At 38.8% G+C, this 21,129-nt stretch overlaps 2 protein-coding genes across 2 annotated transcripts; both read right to left on the bottom strand.

Annotated features, from left to right (window-relative positions):
• Window positions 1-436: 436 nt before the first annotated feature.
• LOC133324068 (thioester-containing protein 1 allele R1-like) lies at window positions 437-1,311 on the bottom strand. Its single transcript, XM_061532957.1, has 3 exons — window positions 1,162-1,311; window positions 886-1,119; window positions 437-829 (listed from the first exon to the last, which is right to left on the bottom strand). Exons 1-3 carry the CDS (start codon window positions 1,309-1,311, stop codon window positions 437-439), a joined length of 777 nt encoding a protein of 258 aa, XP_061388941.1.
• Window positions 1,312-1,654: 343 nt separating this feature from the next.
• LOC133324058 (thioester-containing protein 1 allele S3-like) lies at window positions 1,655-8,838 on the bottom strand. Its single transcript, XM_061532947.1, has 7 exons — window positions 8,768-8,838; window positions 8,466-8,703; window positions 4,325-4,740; window positions 3,822-4,086; window positions 3,501-3,768; window positions 3,321-3,438; window positions 1,655-2,765 (listed from the first exon to the last, which is right to left on the bottom strand). Exons 1-7 carry the CDS (start codon window positions 8,836-8,838, stop codon window positions 1,655-1,657), a joined length of 2,487 nt encoding a protein of 828 aa, XP_061388931.1.
• Window positions 8,839-21,129: the final 12,291 nt, after the last annotated feature.

Genomic DNA, 21,129 nt, shown 5'->3' with positions numbered 1-21,129 from the left:
GCCTTGTGTAGGTCCCTGAAAAAATATTCTTTAAAAAATCCACGCTTTTTGTAGGTCCCTGAAAAAATATTGTCTAAAAAATCCCCGCCTCTAGTGGACCTTGAAAAAATATTCTTTAAAAAATTCACGCCTGGTGTAGGTCCCTGAAAAAATATTCTTTAAAAAAATTCACGCCTTGTGTAGGTCCCTGAAAAAATATTCTTTAAAAAAAGCACGCCTTTTGTAGTTCCCTGAAAAAAATTCTTTAAAAAAGTCACGCCTCTGTTGGTCCCCGAAAAAAATTCTTAATGAAATTCACATTTTTAAAATCGTATATTTTTTTCGTTACACTCGATTTTTTTATTTCAATTTTAATTATTTCAAATATTATAGTATGCCGTATCATGACGACTTATATTATAATAATCATACACCTCCACCGAGGCTGGTTTACGCTTTACGACATCGTCGAGCTTATGAAACAATTATCAATATTTGCTGATAGCTTTTCAGAATACACAATCAAAGTGGTGTCTGAATTTTTCAATTCAAATCGATTGACCAGTTCCTTTTTCAGCAATTCGTTGGCGTAATCTTCATTGGTTGTGAAGCCGTAGGGTAGATTGATCTCCATAAGTATTAGCTGTGTTGCAGTAGAATTTTTATCGGCACGATAGCTAAAACATATTTCCAATCTCAACAATTCCGGATTCACCAACTTCGCCTTGGGATTTATACGAAAATGTACGAATTTATCCTCCAAAATGGTGTTATAGTGATAGTACAACTGGACGAAAGCATTGCCCGAACCGATGACTTCAATGTCTATGCCACGAGTTGATTTGGGGAACTTAAAAACAGATAGAATTAGTTTTTGAAGGAAATATTTCCGATACACCACCTTACCTCTTCAGTTTGTAAAATTAATAAATTATTTTCATCCACCTGCAGTTCTCCGGATTTTACATTTTGTGTGCGGAAATCTTTCGCGGAATATTTTACACGCAAATTTTTCGTTTCCAAAGTATTATATTTCTCCGAATAGGCCATCAATGCCTGCAGACCCACAATGGTATCATGTGTTGACTTAAAGCCACCACGTTCATTGCGTTGTTCCGTCAGCCATGTGAAAATCTCTTGCTCTTCTCAAGCATTTCGTGTCGGATTTTCCAGTAACAGTGCCATAAGGACATAGGAAGTGATTTCAACATCATTGGCATGATCACGATCATTTTGTGACCACCATCTGCGTCCATCGGATCTTTGCTTTTGTTCTTCCAGTTTATCGAGGACTTTTGAGGCATTGGCATGTTGAGCCATTTGCATGGCCATGGCGATTATAGAAAGGACATAAATATCTGTATTACTCTCCAAATTATCGTTCAGGAACTTCAGGCCATACTTCTATTCTATAGAAGTAGGAAGTAGCAGGCCTTCTCCTGACCTACTTCTATTCTATAGAAGTAAGAAGCAGCAGGCCTTCTCCTGACCTACTTCTGTTCTATAGAAGTAGGAAGTAGCAGGCCTCCTCCTGACCAGTCCTCCTCCTGACCTACTTCTATTCTATAGAAGTAGGAAGCAGCAGGCCTCCTCCTGACCTACTTCTATTCTATAGAAGTAGAAATCAGCAGGCCTCCTGACCTACTTCTATTCTACTCAACAAAAATCTGGCCTTCTATACTTTGCAGGAATTGCTCACCTTATTCTCCAAGAATGCCATCAGAATAAATGCCGTACTACCATAACGATTCTGTTGAGCCGGATTTAAAAGATAACCTGTACATGGGAAACTACCATTCCGACGCTGTGTACTGGCCAAGTATGACAATCCCGAATCGACAATATGAGCCTCCATCACTGGTAAATATTTCGTAGCTTTGATGAAAAATCTCACCACATAAGCGGTTAGCCATGTACTTGGTTCTGCATCATTCGCCTGGCCAAAGACGCTATAGCCACCGTTCGAATGGCGATATGACAGCTGTTGCTGATAACGAATTTCAAGGAAATTCTTTAACTTGGTCATCAGCTCCTTTTCGGTGAAATCTCTTCCAGTGGCTTGTAGATATTGCAGAACTAAAACATTTGCAGCAAAATTCACAATATCCTCTTCTGCCGAACCCAAGGGTATTACTACCAAATCATTGAGGTTCTTGAGAGTTGGAGCCAATGGATCGCCACTTACCGAGAGTGTTATGACCTCTGATTGTGGCACAACATCATGGGGCAGGTCTATGTGGAAAGTAGTTCGTGTCGTTTCCTCAGACGAGCCATTGATATACAATGGCTTATGGCGCCGCCTCATTATGCCTTCCGGTTCTACACGAAGTTTACGTATTACTCCGTCTTCGATTTGCGAGCTGGTGGCGGATACCCGCAGACTTATTTCACCTAGTATTTTGGGCTGTATCAGAAACGACAAAGGCGCTGTCGTAAATGATAACAATTTTAGGCTTTGAACACATTTATTATCATCACAGCTGATTTTGGCTTCGCCCTGACCCGGAACCAACAAATCGAAATCTCCATCATCATTATAGAGGGTAATTTCCAAATCTAAATCTTCTTTGCGATAATTATAAGCCATGAGAGGTATGGTTGTCATATCACCACGTTTCACCGAATAGGGTAAATGGAGGCGTATGTAGAAGTCAAGATTGTTGGATATATAGGTGGGCCGATTTATTATGCCCAGGCCAGTTTTTTCGTTTAACGAAAATGCTGTTATAGACCAGGAGGTGATGGTGTCGGGCATTTTAAATTTCAGGTGGGTGATATTGTTGCGGCTGAAAAGTTAGGACAAAAGAAGGGATTATATTTTCAAGTGGAACTCACAAGGGTCGAATATGAAATAGAGGACCTAATAGAGATGAATATTCCCTATAGGATCTAGTCTTCTAGAATGTGGAAGACTCAATAGAAAAATAAGTAGTCCTGACCTACTTCTATTCCATAGAAGAAGTAGATTCGACTTACTTCTCTTCCACAGAATAAGAAGTAGCAGACTGGACGGGTCTATTTCTTCTTCTATAGAATAGAAGTATTCTATAGAAGAAAAAGTAGACCCGACCTACTTCTATTTTATAGAAGAAGAAGCTGACTGGACCTACATTTATTCTGCAGAAGAAGAAGTAGCTCTACATTTATTCTACAGAAGAAGAAGTAGACCTGCTTCTATTCTATAGAGGAAGTAGTATGCTCGACCTACTTCTATTCTATATAAGAAGAAGTAGCCCTTATCTATTTCTATTCAATAAATGAGAAGCAGACTGGACAACCTTGAATGTCCTGGTCTTCTAGACTATATAAAACCCTATAATGGTATAGTTTTCAGAACTTACATTTCGTAATTTTGAAAAATCCATGTATCGGGAAATCGTTGACGATATCTGAGAGGATTTGCTCTAGAAGGACTCATCGCAGCACGGCTAGACGTAGCAGGACTACCAGCTTTATTAGCTAAAAAGAGAGATATTTTGGAATAACAAATATTTTTGAAAAATCTGATTAGAAAAACTTACCACTAGCTGGCTTAAATTCATAATAGGCATTGGTAAGGGTAATAACACCGGATAGCAGACCCGGATAAACGGAAGCCGGAAAAGGCAAAGTGGAAACATCAGCTTTCATTGAAGCCAGAATTGTATCACGATTTAGATCATATGAGGGATCTAAAAAATAAACACCAATATCGACAGCCAATAGTCCGATCAGACTTCCAGCTTGAGCTTTCACTTCGAAAGTTACTTCCTGACCAGGTTTTGTTTCAGAGGGTGCAGTTATTTCAACCTAAGGAAGATGAAGTCGAAATCAATAAGGTTTCACCGTTTTACTTAAGTTACCTTATTTTCAAATTCCAGCGGTAGCTCCAGATCCAGTTCAGCATAATGCAGAATTCCATCCTGAATAAAGTGGACGTAAACATAGCCATGATTTATCATTTCTAGGGATGGTATGAGTTTTATTGTATAGGTCTTTTGGCCAGCAGGTACATAGATACGTTCGGCATGGATGATATTCGAATGACCCATAATTGTGTAAACCAAGTAGGGTATTTCCACCGAGGAGTTCACCACAATCTCCAGCGGTTCATGCAACCACGGAAGGCTGCAAATGTGAGGGAAAATTAATACAGGAAAGGAATCGACATGAGGCGCTGATTTTTCAATCCTCCATCACAAGGTTGATCAGAATAATATAATAAATGTCTATATCCGTCTGTTAATATCCCGATAGAGCTAACAATATTAAAGATTGTTAAGCGTCGTATGCTATTTTCAGTGCACCCTCTAGGTCCACGCTCTAGGTCTTGAAGAGGCTATAAAATAAAATATGTTCTACTTACGCATTCTTTTTTATTTTCAGGTACAAATATGAATCCGATTTGTCGGCCAACGAGTTATCGCCAATTTGGTTCGCTAAGTTAAAGGTAGAATTTCCAGAGCGGAATAAATGCTGAGCATTTGGATTATGCTCAAATTCAAACATGACCTCTTTACTTGAATTTAAATCGGCACTGTAATCCTTATCGCCATGTTGCATAATGATCGAATTTGATCTATCCAAAACCGCAGCTCTGTGCAGCCTATATTTCCGAACATGTATCACTTTCTCTTCTCGATAATCATATTTACCGCCTATAGTGACACGTATTTTCCAATCTGCCGTAACCGGATAGTGGGAAAGTTGAAATTCCCCGGTGTAAATGCTCGACGAGATGTCAACATCGTTGTAAAGGCGAACACGATTTATTTGACCATCCTGAAAATGGAAAGAGAGAGAGGAAACAGGAGTTATTTAATATTCTCGTCGCGTTACTTTATGAAACACGCAAGTTGTTATTAATCGATTTCGATATATGACACATAAAAACTACATTAAAAGCCTAAGAAGTGATATGCATTAATGAGTCGTTAAATTTCACTATCGATGCAGATCGACCCATAGATCTTTCGGAAAACTTTTTCTCTCAAACACTCCAAAAGCTGCCTCATCTGTTGGCGCAAGTACCCATGCTTCTGATCTATGTAACAGCACGGGTATTATCAGCGTCTTGTAGAGTGTGAGTTTGGTCTGGTGGCCTTGCTTTTGAATTGCTTACTCAGATCATAGTAGCGTCTGTTGGCCAACACTACTCTTCTCCAGATGTCAAAGCTGATGTTATTAGTTTTGTTTATGGCGCGGTATATAAAATCGTTCACTACCTCAAAGCTGTATTTTTCAAGAGCCGTATTAATTTTGCAGGCATGGCTTTAAACACCTCTGAGTAAAAATCTGGTCAAGTGCGAATTTGCCAGGCCTGAAGCCGCATTGGTATGGTCCAATAATTTCATTGGCCATTAGCTTCAGTCGTCTCACACAGCATGCTGGATAGAACTTTATATGCGAAGGAGGGTTATTCCTCTACAGTTGGCACATATCGTATTGTCTCCTTTTTTGTGCACAGAATGCTGATGTCCCAATCATTGGCCATGCATTCATCTATGCAAATTGTACTAATCAGCTGGTGCATGCTCCTGACCAGCATCTGACTAGTTTTGAATAGTTCGGCTGGTAACCAATCGGCAACTGTTGTTTTATTATTCTTCAGCCGACTACTTGCTATTCTGACTTCATATTGCATAGTGGTATACACACTATTCCGTCATCTCTTATTAGTCTTGGGTTATGTTCTTCATCGATACTCTTTGATACCAGAAGCTTTGTAAAATGCTCCTTTCAGATCCTCAACACGTTGTCTGTATCTGTCTCCAGTTTTCCTTCCTCATCCCTACAGTAGGATGTACCCGCACCATCTTCTCTCCCCTTTTCTTTCGAAAATTCTCTCTCGCATTACGTGTTGCTACTGTTTGCAATGTTACCATATATACTTCGTTCTTTTCACCTCAGTAGCATTACGATATCCTGATCGTACCATGGGTTTCTTGATGACGGTTCTTGGTACTCAATTGTTGCTTTTGCTGCAGTTTGCAGTCATTGCACCTTTGCTGCTACATTAAGGCGAGTGCAAACCTTGGCTCTTCAGTACTAGTACTTTAACCCTTTCAGTGTTTTTGTCGAATATATTCGACATTTAAAATTACTCTCTTTCTTTGTGATTTTTCGATTATTTTATGTACATTTACTATTGATCGTTTTGTTTTTGCTAAAAGACAGACGAAACTGACCGAGGGTTAAAATTAAAATTGCTATTTATACCCTTCACCACACTGTGGTACAGGGTATTATGTCTTTGTGCATATGTTTGTAACAGGCAAAAGGAAACGAGATAGACACATGGTTCCTTTTGAGAATATGCATAGAATCACTTTCTAAGTCGATTTATGCATGTCCGTCCGTCCGTCCGTCTGTCCGTCTGTCTGTCTGTCTGTCTGTCCATGTTAAATTGTAAACAAAGTACAGGTCGCATTTATGATCCGAATTGAATGAAATTTGGCATAGGTCACTTATTCGGCCCAAGGACGAACCCTATTGAAATTGGGAAAGATCGGTTCAGATTTAGATATAGCTCCCATATATATATTTAACCGATTTAATGTAAACGGCCCCTATATATCTTTCGATTTGCACGAAATTTGGTACAGCTTAATCATTTAGGTCTAGAATGATGTCTGCCAAGTTTCGTGAAAATCGGTCCAGATTTAGATATAGCTCCCATATATAGTTTCGTCCGATTTCATGTATATGGTGCCCCAAAGTTCCTATATATCTTTTGATTTGCACGAAATTTGGTATAACGTACTGAATTAAGCCTAGAGTGATGTCTGCCAAGTTTGGAGAAAATCGGTCCAGATTTAGATATAGCTCCCATATATAGTTTCGTCCGATTTCATGTAAAAGGTGCCCCAAAGTCCCTATATATCTTTCGATTTGCGCGAAATTTGGCATAACGTACTGAATTGAGCTTAGAATGATGTCTAACAAGTTTGGAGAAAATCGGTCCAGATTTAGATTTAGCTCCCATATATAGTTTCGTACGATTTCATGTAAATGGTGCCCCAAAGTCCGTATATATCTTTTGATTTGCACGAAATTTGGCATAACGTACTGAATCAAGCCTAGAGTGATGTCTGCCAAGTTTGGAGAAAATCGGTCCAGATTTAGATATAGCTCCCATATATAGTTTCGTCCGATTTCATGTAAATGGTGCCTCAAAGTCCCTATATAACTTTCGATTTGCACGAAATTTGGCATAACGTACTGAATTAAGCCTAGAGTGATGTCTGCCAAGTTTGGAGAAAATCGGTCCAAATTTAGATATAGCTCCCATATATAGTTTCGTCCGATTTCATGTAAATGGTGCCTCAAAGTCCCTATATAACTTTCGATTTGCACGAAATTTGGCATAACGTACTGAATTGAGCCTGGAATGATGTCTACCAAGTTTCGAGAAAATCGGTCCAGATTTAGATATAGCTCCCATATATAGTTTCGTACGATTTCATGTAAATGGTGCCCCAAAGTCCCTATATATCTTTTGATTTGCACGAAATTTGGCATAACGTACTGAATTAAGCCTAGAGTGATGTCTGCCAAGTTTGGAGAAAATCGGTCCAGATTTAGATATAGCTCCCATATATAGTTTCGTCCGATTTCATGTAAATGGTGCCTCAAAGTCCCTATATAACTTTCGATTTGCACGAAATTTGGCATAACGCACTGAATTGAGCCTAGAATGATGTCTACCAAGTTTCGTGAAAATCGGTCCAGATTTAGATATAGCTCCCTTTTATTATAGATTGATTTTAAGTAATTGACGTACTAAGGAACCAATAGAAACAAAACGTTCTGAAATTAGTATAACCTAACCTGTGACAAGTTTGTTTGAAATCGCTTAATATTTGGATAGAGCTTCCATATATATTTTCGACCGATTTCAAGTAAATTGGGCATCAGACTCCTCATGTTAGTCAGATTGACATCAAATTGTGCACAACGCACAAAATTGAGCATACAATTACGTAGTTGCGTTTTCTAGAAGTACAGACATAGCCCAACGGACTTATTTATATTTGTTTGAAGTCGATTAACATACTTTAAGGATAGATCTAGGTAGATTCACATTTAGATAAATATTACTTTTTTTCATCCAATTACATGTTAATAGTCCTGTTTAATATACCCATAGTGGTGAAGGGTATCATATAGTCGGCCCCGTCCGACTTTACTACTTTCCTTACTGGTTTTTCTAAACGCTATACCATTATATAATTTTAAAAACAAAATTTTAGATTTTTATTCCAACAATTTTTTTTCTTGACACTGAAAGGATTAACGTCGATTTCCTATTGCATTTTGCTTCCTATTATTCGCTCTGATTCTCACTCACCATAATTTCAATTCGTACAGGATCATCAATCTGAAAGGGTCTTGTGTGTTCATCCAATATTAAAACACGATATTGTACTTGTTCGCCCGGTCTATATACAGCCTTGTCAGTTTGTATGCATACTTTGGGTCCAACATTATGATGGGCAATTAAACACTTGACCACTACTAGCACCCTCAACGACTAGTTTATGAGGACCTTCAACCAACTTCTCTGGTCGAAAAATAACCGACTTAGTTTCATTAGGTTGCAAATAAACAACATTGTTCATTTGATAGTAGGGACCATTGATGCGAATATTAAATTTTGCCTGCTCCAGAGCCTCATGAAGCGTTACCACCACCGTGTAATTGCGAAAGGGCTTAATAACGCCGGGGGCAATAACCGAATAGTAGCTGCATAATAAATGATGTGATCAATACAATAAGCAAATAATCCTTTTCATGGTGGCTAACTTACCTTTCATTTGCACCCTCAACCTGCATGAAGAAGCCTAACACCAACACGAATAAGGTGAATATTTGCCGCATTTTATTCAAAAAAAAAATATTGTGCTACTTCACCGGCTGAATAAAGCCGGGCTTATGTTTGGTCCAAATGCCGAATTACAACTGAATGTGTAAGCGCTACAGACAGGTTTGTTTGTTCGCAATGTAAATTTTTCCCTCCATCCAGAATAAAACACAAAACAATGAAACTAAATTGGTGTTCTGAACTGGTTTGTTGAGAATGGTCAAGCATACAAACTACATTTATAATTACGACAAAGGATTTGATAATGCATTTGTAAGCAATTAGTATTTTTCATCGTCGTATTATGTATGTTTGGTAAACTGGATACTTGGTCTCTCTCTCTTGTGGCTCTTCATAATATTTGTTAATTCTACATTTAAATCTTCAAGAAAAGGAGTTTGAATGAGACACAGGAACAAAAAACAAACATTAGCCTTCAATGTTTTTCACATCAGTCTTATTTGTGCCCATGCTCCGACGGAAGACAATGATGAGTAGACCAAAGACATATTTTACGAGCGCCTAGAAACATCATATGGCCGCTGCCCTGGCCATAACATTAAACTTCTGCAAGAATATTTTAATACAAAAATCGGAAGGGAAAAATTATTGCTCACACACATAGAAAACCAGTAAGGAAAGTAGTAAAGTCGGACGGGGCGGACGGGGCGGATACCCTTTACCACTTTGGCTATATTCAAGAAATATATCCTAACAGACATTGAATTTTTGAAGGACCATTGACATGAAATTCGACTAAGTTAAATATGTGATCTGTGTCTATATGGGAACCGACTTAACCCAACGATCAATAACCGGATATATTTGTATAAAGTATATATATTCTTGATCAGCGTAAAATTCTATGACGATTTCTGAAGGTCCGTCTTTCTGTTTTAATCACTCTAGCGTCTAAACAAATTGAGATAGATCGCCAAAATTTTGCATAAAGTTGTCTCTTGTCTGCAGGTCCGAAGATAAGCTTTATCGGTCCACGTACCAAATGTCTCTACTAAAAATTATAAGTATCGGTCCACTTTTTCGGGTAGCCCCCATATAACGGTTAACCCAGATCCATTTCGATACGTTGCGCGTAATGTTGTGCCAATCGAACACACTTTAAATCTTTGGTGCACCATTTGCGAAAAATTGGACGAACATGTATATGGGAGCTATATCTAAATCTGAACCGATTTCAATAAAACTTGGCACACGTTAGTTTATCATAACTTCAGTACGTTGTGCAAAATTTCGTGCCAATCGACCTACATTTGCCTCTTTGGTGCACCATTTGCGAAAAATCGGGCGAACATATATATGGGAGCTATATCTAAATCTGAACCGATTTTTCCCAATTTCAATAGGGTTCGTCCCTGGGCCAAATAAATGGTCTGTGCCAAATTTCATCTCATTCGGATAATAAATGCGACCTACACTTTATTTACAATTTAACATGGACAGACGGACAGACAGACATGCATAAATCGACTCAGAAAGTGATTCTATGCATATTCTCTTTTGCCTATTACAAACATATGCACAAAGACATAATACCCTGTACCACAGTGTGGTAAAGGGTATAAAAACCAGCCTACACAAAGAAACATCCGGCAACGGCTGATTGACTTTGTAGCTAAGATTCAAGCATCTCGATATACACAAGGCCACCTGGATTTCTCCCGATCGAACAACGAGAATTCAAGTTGATCATATTGTGATAGACGGAAGGCATTCATCCAGTTTTTTAGACGTTCGATCGATCCAAGGAGCGAAAATCGAGTCGGACCACTACCTTGTAGCAGCTAAAGTTCGCACTCGTCTTAATATAGCAGCAAAGCTACGATCTAACACAACACGGAAACTCGACATCGAAAAGCTGCAAACATAACAGTAGCAGATGCCTACTTCGATCAACTTACCCTTTTGCTTGACGAAAGCACTCCTTGTCCCGATAATAATATGCAGGGTGCTTCAAAAAAATGAATACACACTTTAAACTATTGTAGTTTTCCCGCTCTATAAGGCTAATTTTATATATCTTCGCCAGGTGCCAGCGTAATATCAACATGGGGATGTACGAGCTTACATGGATCAAAATTTGTCGGGCTAGTGGATGGGACGCAGAGGGCTAATGGAGGGGAAGGCCACGAATTCAATGGAATAATCAAGTGCAAGACAACAATTCGAAATCTTTCAAATTAGAAGAGCTGCGCACAAGACCGACACGCCTAGAAATAATTTTTAAAATCGGCTTCTGGAACAAATGTTCTGTTTCAAGCCAGCTAAGTGAGTAAGAATTCTTAAAGGGTGAGAAACATATTTGCAAAATATTGCCATGTAGGTTCATGTTTTAACACATTTCCTATATAAAGGATATCCTCCCGCTTTATGTTCTGTATGCCAAAGTTCCTAGCCCAGTTTTCCAACCTGAGTATCTGTAATGTAATGGGCATAGCTTTCTCAAAGCATAAACAAACTGCTAGCAGAAAATTTACAATAAGAAAGTCTCAATATAAAGGTCCCGACCTTTTTAAAAATTTTTGAATGCACATCACATGGGCCCGACAAACTCAGCGAGGTTTTTACTTGCTTAGTATACCCTCCAGCATAAGTTGGAGTGTGTAATAAATTTGTCATTCCTTAGGGCCTGACGGCATCTCAATGGTCATGCTCAAACATATCGGCCCAGCAGCAAAGTGATATTTAGCACACATTCTCACTCTTTCCATCAATCAATCAGTAATACCGGAGGTTTGGAAGATGGCGAGAATTATCCCACTGCCAAAACCGGACAAATAAGCTAATCGGGGAGATTCATATCGGCCTATCTCCCTTCTGTCACCACTAGCGAATGGTTTGGAGTACCTCCTGCTGCCATCCATGACGGGGAACCTAAAGCTTAGAAGACAGGCAGACATATGTTGAGTTCAGGGGACAGACGTCGAAGAGCCTCAAAATAAAAAATGGGCGTCACGTAAGTAGATGTAGTGAAAATCGAAGACAAAATCAAACCCTACTTGTCTTCGGTAGTCACATTCTTTCAGGGTAGAAACTTGCAGATTTCTCCATCTAAACCAACCTCCACTATCTTCACATCGTGGGCAAAGGAGATCATGCGACAATTAAACTTATCGACTAAGGACCATTCCAACGGTCAGAATCCTAAAATACTATGAATCACCTTGAAAGCCTCCTGATTCTCCAGGCACACCGCAGCGCTGAAAATAAAAGTTTAGAATAGTAAAAGGGTGCTCAAAGCCATATCGGGAACTACATGGGACATGGAGGCCGCTTACAAAGTTGTATGTATATCGGTCCTCAACTTTGTTCATTAGCAATTCGCAATGGAGAATGCTTCAAACCACACAGAATAATGTACTACGTACGTATCGCATTCTGTCAGTGTAGCAACCAGACAGTTTCTGCTGGCATGCCATCTGCCCACGCATCCTGGTGGATTCATCCACACGACATATCCGGAAGGACATCAAGCGAGAACTGTTCACACTCAGACCAGCAAACTGTCAATGAGCATGAACCAAACCGTGTCCTTAACTGTCAACCTCCAGCGGTAGCCGAAGGTGAGAAGACTCTGCCCAGAAGAACCAAAACTATCTTAGCGCAGCTTTGGTCAGTCGTCCTAAATATGTATCAAGCGAGAGTCGCCGGGATGGAAAACATTTATTTCACATGCAGGCAGGGCCCGTATGATACAGGCCATTTATTTTCATGTCCAGTTCAGCCGACGGATCTTCGTCCTATTGGTCTGTGGCTGAGATCATTTTTACAGCTCAAAACCTAACATTATACCACCAATCCCATCACTAAATTTCGAGTTCTCAATAGGTTCCAAAAATTATCAATATCGTTCTAATTTCATTTATTTATTCTTATTAATATTACAGGATTATTACAGTTCCTATACAGATTTCTTAAAAATCGGAATCGTTAATTAAATAAATGGGTGTATCCACAATGCCGAGGCCAGTTTTCTCATGGATTGAAAATGCTGTTATAAACCAGGAGTTACTCGAATTCGGCATCACAAATTTTAATAGGGTTGTGCTGTTGGTACTGAAAATATTTGCAAAGAAAAAAAGGGTATTTTATAAAATAGAGATCCTCATAGTGAAAACTATTCCCTATAAGATCCCATCTTCTAGAATATGGAAATCAACATAACGATTTTAGTTTAGGAGTTAAAAAAAACTTACATATCATAATTTTCAAAAATCCATGGGTCCGTAAGGAATGGAAGAGAATTTGCGCGGTATGGACTCATCGCAGCCGGAATGGCAGTACTAGCGGGAATAGTGTTTGATTTATTGGCTAAATAGAAAACAAATTTTAATATTGATATATTTGCAAGAAATAAATAATAATAAAACACTTACCACTATCTGGCACAAACTCATAATGGGCACTTGTTAGGGTAATACTACCCGATAGCAGACCCGGATAAACAACAGCTGGGAATGGCAATGCTGAAACATCATATAACATAGATTGCAGAATACGTTTACGATTGAGATCATGTGATGGATCGTATGTATGTATGCCAACATCGACAGCCAATAGACCGACCAGACTATCCGGTTGAGCCTTCACTTCGATAGTAACTTCTTCACCCGGTTTTGCTGCACTGGGTGCACTTATTTCAACCTAACAAAATTGTATTTCAATATATATATATACATATATTTTTTTGATATGGATTGACTCTACCTGATTTTCAAAATCCAATTGCAAAAACAACTTCAATTCCGCATAACGCAACTTGCCATCTTGAATACAGTAGACATAAACATAGCCACAGCATATCATTTCCAGGGTTGGTATTATTGTTATGGTTGGGTTTTTTGGCCGGCAGGTACTTCAATGCGTTCAGCATGAAGGATATTCGAATGACCCATAACTGTTTAAATCAGATAGGGTATTTCCACGAAGGAGTTGACCAGAATATCCAGGGGTTCATTCAAACGGGGAAAGCTGGGAATAGGAAGGCAAAGCGAAACGTTCCAGGGGTTCATTCAAACGGGGAAAGCTGGGAATAGGAAGGCAAAGCGAAACGTTTTTTTTTTTAAGAATATTTTTCTAGGAACCTGCACAAGGCGTGGATTTTTAAGGAATATTTTTTTCAGGTGGATGGCGTGGATTTTTTAAAGAATATTTTTTCAGGGACCTACACAAGGCGTGGTTTGTATTTTACAGAATATTTTTTCGGGGACCTACACAAGGCGTGATTTGTTTTTAAAGAATATGTTTTTCAGGCGTGCGGTTTTAAAGAAAAATTTTAGGCGAGGGTTTTTAAAGAATAATTTTAGGCGAGGGTTTTTAAAGAATAATTTTAGGCGAGGGTTTTTAAAGAATAATTTTAGGCGTGAGTTTTTAAAGAACAATTTTAGGCGTGGGGTTTTAAAGAATAATTTTAGGCGTCGGTTTTTAAAGAATAATTTTAGGCGTGGGTTTTTAAAGAATAATTTTAGGCGTGGGTTTTTAAAGAATAATTTTAGGCGTGGGTTTTTAAAGAATAATTTTAGGCGTGGGTTTTTAAAGAATAATTTTAGGCGTGGGCTTTTAAAGAATGATTTTAGGCGTGGGTTTTTAAAGAATAATTTTAGGCGTGGGTTTTTAAAGACTAATTTTAGGCGTCGGTTTTTAAAGAATAATTTTAGGCGTGGGTTTTTAAAGAATAATTTTAGGCGTGGGCTTTTAAAGAATGATTTTAGGCGTGGGTTTTTAAAGAATAATTTTAGGCGTGGGTTTTTAAAGACTAATTTTAGGCGTCGGTTTTTAAAGAATAATTTTAGGCGTGGGTTTTTAAAGAATAATTTTAGGCGTGGGCTTTTAAAGAATGATTTTAGGCGTGGGTTTTTAAAGAATAATTTTAGGCGTGGGTTTTTAAAGACTAATTTTAGGCGTCGGTTTTTAAAGAATAATTTTAGGCGTGGGTTTTTAAAGAATAATTTTAGGCGTGGGCTTTTAAAGAATGATTTTAGGCGTGGGTTTTTAAAGAATAATTTTAGGCGTGGGTTTTTAAAGACTAATTTTAGGCGTCGGTTTTTAAAGAATAATTTTAGGCGTGGGTTTTTAAAGAATAATTTTAGGCGTGGGTTTTTAAAGAATAATTTTAGGCGTGGGTTTTTAAAGAATAATTTTAGGCGTGTGTTTTTAAAGAATAATTTTAGGCGTCGGTTTTTAAAGAATAATTTTAGGCGTCGGTTTTTAAAGAATAATTTTAGGCGTCGGTTTTTAAAGAATAATTTTAGGCGTCGGTTTTTAAAGAATAATTTTAGGCGTGGGTTTTTAAAAAATAATTTTAGGCGTGGTTTTTAAAGAATAATTTTAGGCGTGGCTTTTTAAAGAATAATTTTAGGCGTGGCTTTTTAAAGAATAATTTTAGGCGTGGATTTTTAAAGAATAATTTTAGGCGTTGGGTTTTTAAAGAAAATTTTAGGCGTGGGTTTTTAAAGAATAATTTTAGGCGTGGGTTATTAAAGACTACTTTTAGGTGTGGGTTTTTAAAGAATAATTTTAGGCGTGGGTTTTTGAAGAATAATTTTAGGCGTGGGTTTTTAAAGAATAATTTTAGGCGTGGGTTATTAAAGACTACTTTTAGGTGTGGGTTTTTAAAGAATAATTTTAGGCGTGGGTTTTTGAAGAATAATTTTAGGCGTGGGTTTTTAAAGAATAATTTTAGGCGTGGGTTATTAAAGACTACTTTTAGGCGTGGGTTTTTAAAGAATAATTTTAGGCGTGGGTTTTTGAAGAATAATTTTAGACGTGGGTTTTTAAAGAACAATTTAAGGCGTGGGTTTTTAAAAAATAATTTCAGGCGTGGGTTTTTAAAGAATAATTTTAGGCGTGGCTTTTTAAAGAATAATTTTAGGCGTGGCTTTTTAAAGAATACTTTTAGGCGTGGGTTTTTAAAGAATACTTTTAGGCGTGGGGTTTTAAAGAATACTTTTAGGCGTGGGTTTTTAAAGAATACTTTTAGGCGTGGGTTTTTAAAGAATACATTTAGGCGTGGGTTTTTAAAGAATACTTTTAGGCGTGGGTTTTTAAAGAATACTTTTAGGCGTGGGTTTTTAAAGAATGATCGGACGTGCCATTTTAAATAGAAAATTTCAAAACAGGGCCAAGTTTGGATTTTTCAAATTAATTTTTTTTTTTTGGAAAACACCTACACATTTCTTTGCAGGGTAAAATATGATTCGCTCTGGTCCCCCTTTGAGTCATTCGCAAATATTTTGGCCAATTAAAGGTGGCATTGTCACTGCGAAACAAATAATCGGCATTTTGGTGATCAAAAAAAATCAAAAAATCAAATAAGGCCTCTCCATTCGAATTTAAATAGGCCCTATATTTCTTATCGCCATGTTGCAAAATAACCGGCATTGAGTTATCCGAAACCGGTGCACCGTTCCAATATCTTACCTTGGATGTCACACGATATGGCTTACCTTCACGCAATTCGATAGAGTCTCTTGAAACTTCAATATAATACGGCACATCATGTAGGGGCATATAAAGCTCCCCACTTTCTGTCAGACCCGTATGCTGTTCAGTTAATTCGACCCATAGCTTTAATCTGCTAACATTCTGCAATTCAGCATCAATTTGTGAAAACTCAATACTGATTGTATCCTTTATAATGAATTGGTTTTCTTGCAAAATTTTATTGTGATTGGGATCAATAAGTCTGGCCGTCACATTACCCTCCACATAGGTGCCGGAATTATATTTTCCATATATCATGGCCTGTATGCGATCCACATTGCGTGTTACCACTTTCTGGGTCTTAATGTAAACATTAAATTTCGGCGAAATATTTTCCCGAACAGATATATGTTTCTCTTTGTGAAAATCGTATTCCCCTTCTATTGAGACTCGTATTTTCCAATCACCCAAAACCACGTCGGGGGGAATTTTAAATGTACCATAGTAAAGGCTCTTCGAGAAATAAACACCGCTACCTTGCTTAGGAATATATAGTTCACCATTCTGCAAGAAGGAAAATTTTGTAATTAGTGTAGCATACGATAAATCCTTCACTTCACTTTCCTTTAACTTACCGTTACTATTATTCGAACAGGGTCTTTAATCCGCAGCGGTCTCGTATGCTCATCCAATATTAAAACACGATATTGAGCTTGATCCCCCGGTTTGTACACAATCTTATCAGTTTGTATGTAAATTCTGCAATTATGGGACTTTCATTGCAATTATGGGACTTTCATTGCGAAACACTAGACCACTAATACCCTCAACGATTAGTTTATGATCACCTTTAAACAATTTTCCCAGTCGAAAACTCACGAACTTGGTTTGGTTCGGTTCCACATGTAAGACTGTGGACATTGAGCAATTGGGTCCATCGATGCTTATAGTAAATATGGCATTCTTCAATGCCTCATGCAACGATACCACAACGGTATAATAACGATGGGACTTGATGACACCGGGAGCAATAATCGAATAGTGGCGGCAAAAGTGAGAAAAAAATCAATTAAAATCTCCTTGTGTATTTATTTCAATAATTCTTGGGAGGAGGCTAACTTACCTTTCATTCGCACCATCGACTGGCATGATGAACCCTAGCACTAACACAAGTAAGGCGGCTATTTGTTGCATTTCAAACGATGTTCCGTTACTTCACCGGTTGAATGAAGTCAAGACTTATGTTACGACCTAAACGCTAAAATACAACTGAATTTGCCGAACATGGAGAACCTGTTGGCCACTTCTCTGTCGATGTCAATACTTCTCTAAACAGAAAAAATAAAACTAACAACAAGAACCACACACAAATAATCCTCTTATAAACTGAAAGTTGCTCCGAACTTGTTCTGCTTCGGGATGACCAAGAATAAACTTTCATTGCATGCTCTGAACAGGTTCTGTTTCGAAGCTGTAACTAAGATAAAGGATTCACTGACAAGAGAATATAGCTCAGCTAGCCTTCACGTGTTACATATTATTTTGGTATGCGGAATATTATGTTGTTATTGGCTTCGATGATGTTATCAGTTTTGTTTATGGCGGTACTGAGGTATATAAAGTCGTTCAACAGATGGAAGCTGTGGTTTTCAAGTTCCACAGTTGGTCCAAGTCTAATGGACGTAAGACGTCCATCAGCTTGGTCTTTCATTTATTCCAGACCCACTTTGGCAGACTCCAATACGTTCAAAGGTGGCTGTTGGCGTTCGTAATGTTCGACCTAATGTCAATGTCATCGACGTAGGCGAGTAATATGTGTTGCTTTGTGTACAGAGTGCCATGTCTGTTCACCATTGCCTCCCGTATGATCTTTTCCAGCAGAATGTTACACGACAAACTGTCAAGTGCTCCGTTTTACTCGTTGGTAAAACTTCCGGACCTCACTCTGTCTCCTGTACATCTGGATTTGCTTACGCTCACATTTTTTTTTTTTTTTTGTTCTTTCTTCTTTGTTCTGAAAATATGTTTCTCCTCTCTCCTTTTCTCCCGATAATTCTCCATCGGATTACGTGTTGCTGCTGTTTGCAGGGTTGCCCAATACGCTGCGATTTTTTCACATCAGTAGCATTACGACATTCCTGATCGTACCATGGGTTTGTTGATGGTGGTCCTTGGTACCCAAGTATTGCTCTTGCTGCAGCTTGTAGGGAGTAGGCAATTCTTTGCCATTGGACTTCTATATTAAGGACAAGGAGTGCTTTTGTCAAGCAGGCGGGTAAGTTGAGCGAAATAGGCTTCTGCTACCGTGTTGTGTTAGATCGCACTTTTGCTGCCACCTTAAGATGAGTGCTAACCTTGGCTGCTACAAGGTAGTGGTCCGACTCGATTTTCGCTCACAAGATGATCGATTTGATTTCTCTTTGTTTGATCGAGAGCAATCCCGGTGGCCTTCCCGCGAAGTCAATCAACCTAATGCCGATGTCTGATGTTTCTTCATGGAGGCTGATTTTTCCATAGGGTACGAAAATGTTTTCCCTTCCGATTTTTGCATTAAAATCTCCTAGCAGCATTTTAATGTCATAACCAGGGCAGCAGACATATACTGTTTCTAGGCGCTCGTAAAATATGTCTTTGGTCTGCTCATCTTTGTCTTCTGTCGGAGCATGGGCGCAAATAAGACTGATGTAAAAAAAATCGCTTTTATACGGATTATAGCAATTCACTCATCTACTGGTATGAATCTGGAGACGAAGACTTCTATTCTCCTGACTTACCTACGCCAGTCCCTTTCCATTGTATTTCTTTTAAGGCAATAATATCGGTTTCTTAAGTTCATTCGCCAAAGCGAAAACAGCACCTTGTTCTGTCCAGATCGTGATCGTTTATACGTTTGCGAGGGTCTTCAACATTGAGGGGTTTGTTTTTTCGTTGGTTTTTATAGTAGGGGGAGAGCCTGGGTTTTATCACGTTAAAGCCAATCAGACCCGTTGTTTGGTATCTATCATCCCCTACGTCACACATCTATTCGGTAAAAATAGAAAATCGACTTTGCACAGGTTTGACATAATCGAAAAGTCAAATTTTTGGTCAGAGGCAAAAATTGAAAAGTCTCAAAGTCGACTTTTGCGCTCCCTAGCTTCTCCTCTATTATTGGCTTCTCCTCTGTTATTAGTGTTATGGTATTTTCCGATTATGGTATACACACGATATTGCTGTACTGCCTGAGCGACTGCGGCTGTGTGAATGCCATTCACAACTGCTTCGTTGGTTCAATGATCTAGAGGTTCACGCTTATAACTTTGGACATCCCTCTCTAGATAATGAAGATCTCTCCAGAAGTGCCTGGGAATTCTCTCCATAAGACTATGACAGGAGTGTTCCAGCCAATAATACCCAAGCATTGACAATAATACCCAAGCATTGACAACATTTAGTTGGTTCAAATGGTGGGGTAAGAAATTCATCTCCTCATAAAGATGGTCCACTGAAGTCCTGAGAAGACACCCTGTTGCAGTTTTCAGAGCAGCATTCTGGCAGGACTGGATATTCTTCAACTGCGTATCACTTACATTCGAAAACCAAACTGGTACAGCATAGCTTACCACTGACCGGCCTATTGCTTTATAAGATGCCAACAAAGTTACTTTTTCAGCGTCCAAAATGTAACCGGCTAGCTACTAGCGAGGACCTTGTTCCTACTCCTGAGCTCATCGCATAAAGCAGTGACTTGCAGTTCTCAGAGCGGAATTCTGACAGGTATGGATATTCTTCCACTGCGTATTATTTACATTCGCAAAACACACTGGTGTCACATAGCTCAATACTGACGGGCTTATTTGCTTTAAAAGATGTCAACAAGGTTTCTTTAACAGTATTCCATGTGCTGCCGGCTAGCGACTAGCGAGGACCTTGTTCCTAATTCTCAGCTTATCGCATAAGGCAGTGACTTGCGCAGACGACGTGAAAATGCTATCGAAAGTTACTCTCAGTATCTTGGGGTAGTTTGTGTCAGCCGGAGCTTCATTTCAGCCGTCCATGTGGTGAATAGTGTGGCGGATATTTTCATATTAATCAGATTGAAGTAATTTACAAGATCAGCTATGTAGAAGTTTATGAGTTGCAGAATAAAATGTGTTGCCATTATAAATTCCTCAAATGCGACTACCTTCCATAATTATGTCATGGGGAACTCCCTGTTTCACTCTACATGGTTCAGAATTTAAGTTTCTGAATTCCACATACGACTGGCGTCCCCATATAAAGTTGATTACCCAACGTTACGAACACGGTCGGAGATTTGTCTTCTCTATGTCCTGGAACAGCTTGGCATGGTTGACGGTATCGAAGGACTTCGATAGGTCAAGTGCCACCATAACCTAAGTCCTGTTATTGTGGTACTGTACATCTTACGGAATCCATGCTGATGTTGGCAACTGGAAAAAAAACTGGTGTTACCTCCTTGGATCGGAGTGACCTTCTGCGACGTAGTACACTCTTTTTGGCCCCGTCACTCTCGGGGTGGATTGACTATTAAAGTAAAACGCGTACCTCTTCGTGACTGTCACAGTTACGAGACGGCCGTCCTGTCATATTTTCTTCGAGAGTGACTCAAGCGTTACCCACGATTTACTTGATCCAGTAACAATGTTGTACTACTTCAGGTGATTTAACCAATTTTTCCTTTTGTGCTTGCATACTAGCCTGTTGACTTCAAGGGTAAGTTGTCGCAACCCTGGGTCTTCAGGGGTCGTACAACGGAGCTCCTCAAGTTCATTTGCCAGTACCGTTGCCTCTGTTGGGAAATTTGGTATTACTTCGGGTATTCGACCAGCAGGCATGAATGGAGCGGTCGCAGTAGTGGTGATTTG

This window comes from Musca vetustissima, unplaced genomic scaffold (genome assembly GCF_032173495.1).
Source record: "Musca vetustissima isolate MV318-11 ecotype Yass unplaced genomic scaffold, APGP_CSIRO_Mvet_v1 utg30831, whole genome shotgun sequence".
NCBI lineage: Eukaryota > Metazoa > Arthropoda > Insecta > Diptera > Muscidae > Musca > Musca vetustissima.
Note: the sequence above shows the minus strand (reverse complement) of the source record. Positions and strands in the feature narration are given on the sequence as shown.

Bases quoted from the DNA above. Each gene is read 5' to 3' on its own strand.
- LOC133324068 (XM_061532957.1), bottom strand. From the start codon at position 1,311: ATGGCCATGCAAATGGCTCAACATGCCAATGCCTCAAAAGTCCTCGAT. The intron at 1,120-1,161 runs GCACTGTTACTG...GCTTGAGAAGAG, and splicing joins TCACTTCCTATGTCCTTATG to CAAGAGATTTTCACATGGCT. The intron at 830-885 runs GTAAGGTGGTGT...TCTGTTTTTAAG, and splicing joins TAATTTTACAAACTGAAGAG to TTCCCCAAATCAACTCGTGG.
- LOC133324058 (XM_061532947.1), bottom strand. From the start codon at position 8,838: ATGCGGCAAATATTCACCTTATTCGTGTTGGTGTTAGGCTTCTTCATG. The intron at 4,741-8,465 runs GTGTTTAATTGC...TTCCATTTTCAG, and splicing joins AGGGTGCTAGTAGTGGTCAA to GATGGTCAAATAAATCGTGT. The intron at 4,087-4,324 runs GTAAGTAGAACA...TCACATTTGCAG, and splicing joins CTGAAAATAAAAAAGAATGC to CCTTCCGTGGTTGCATGAAC.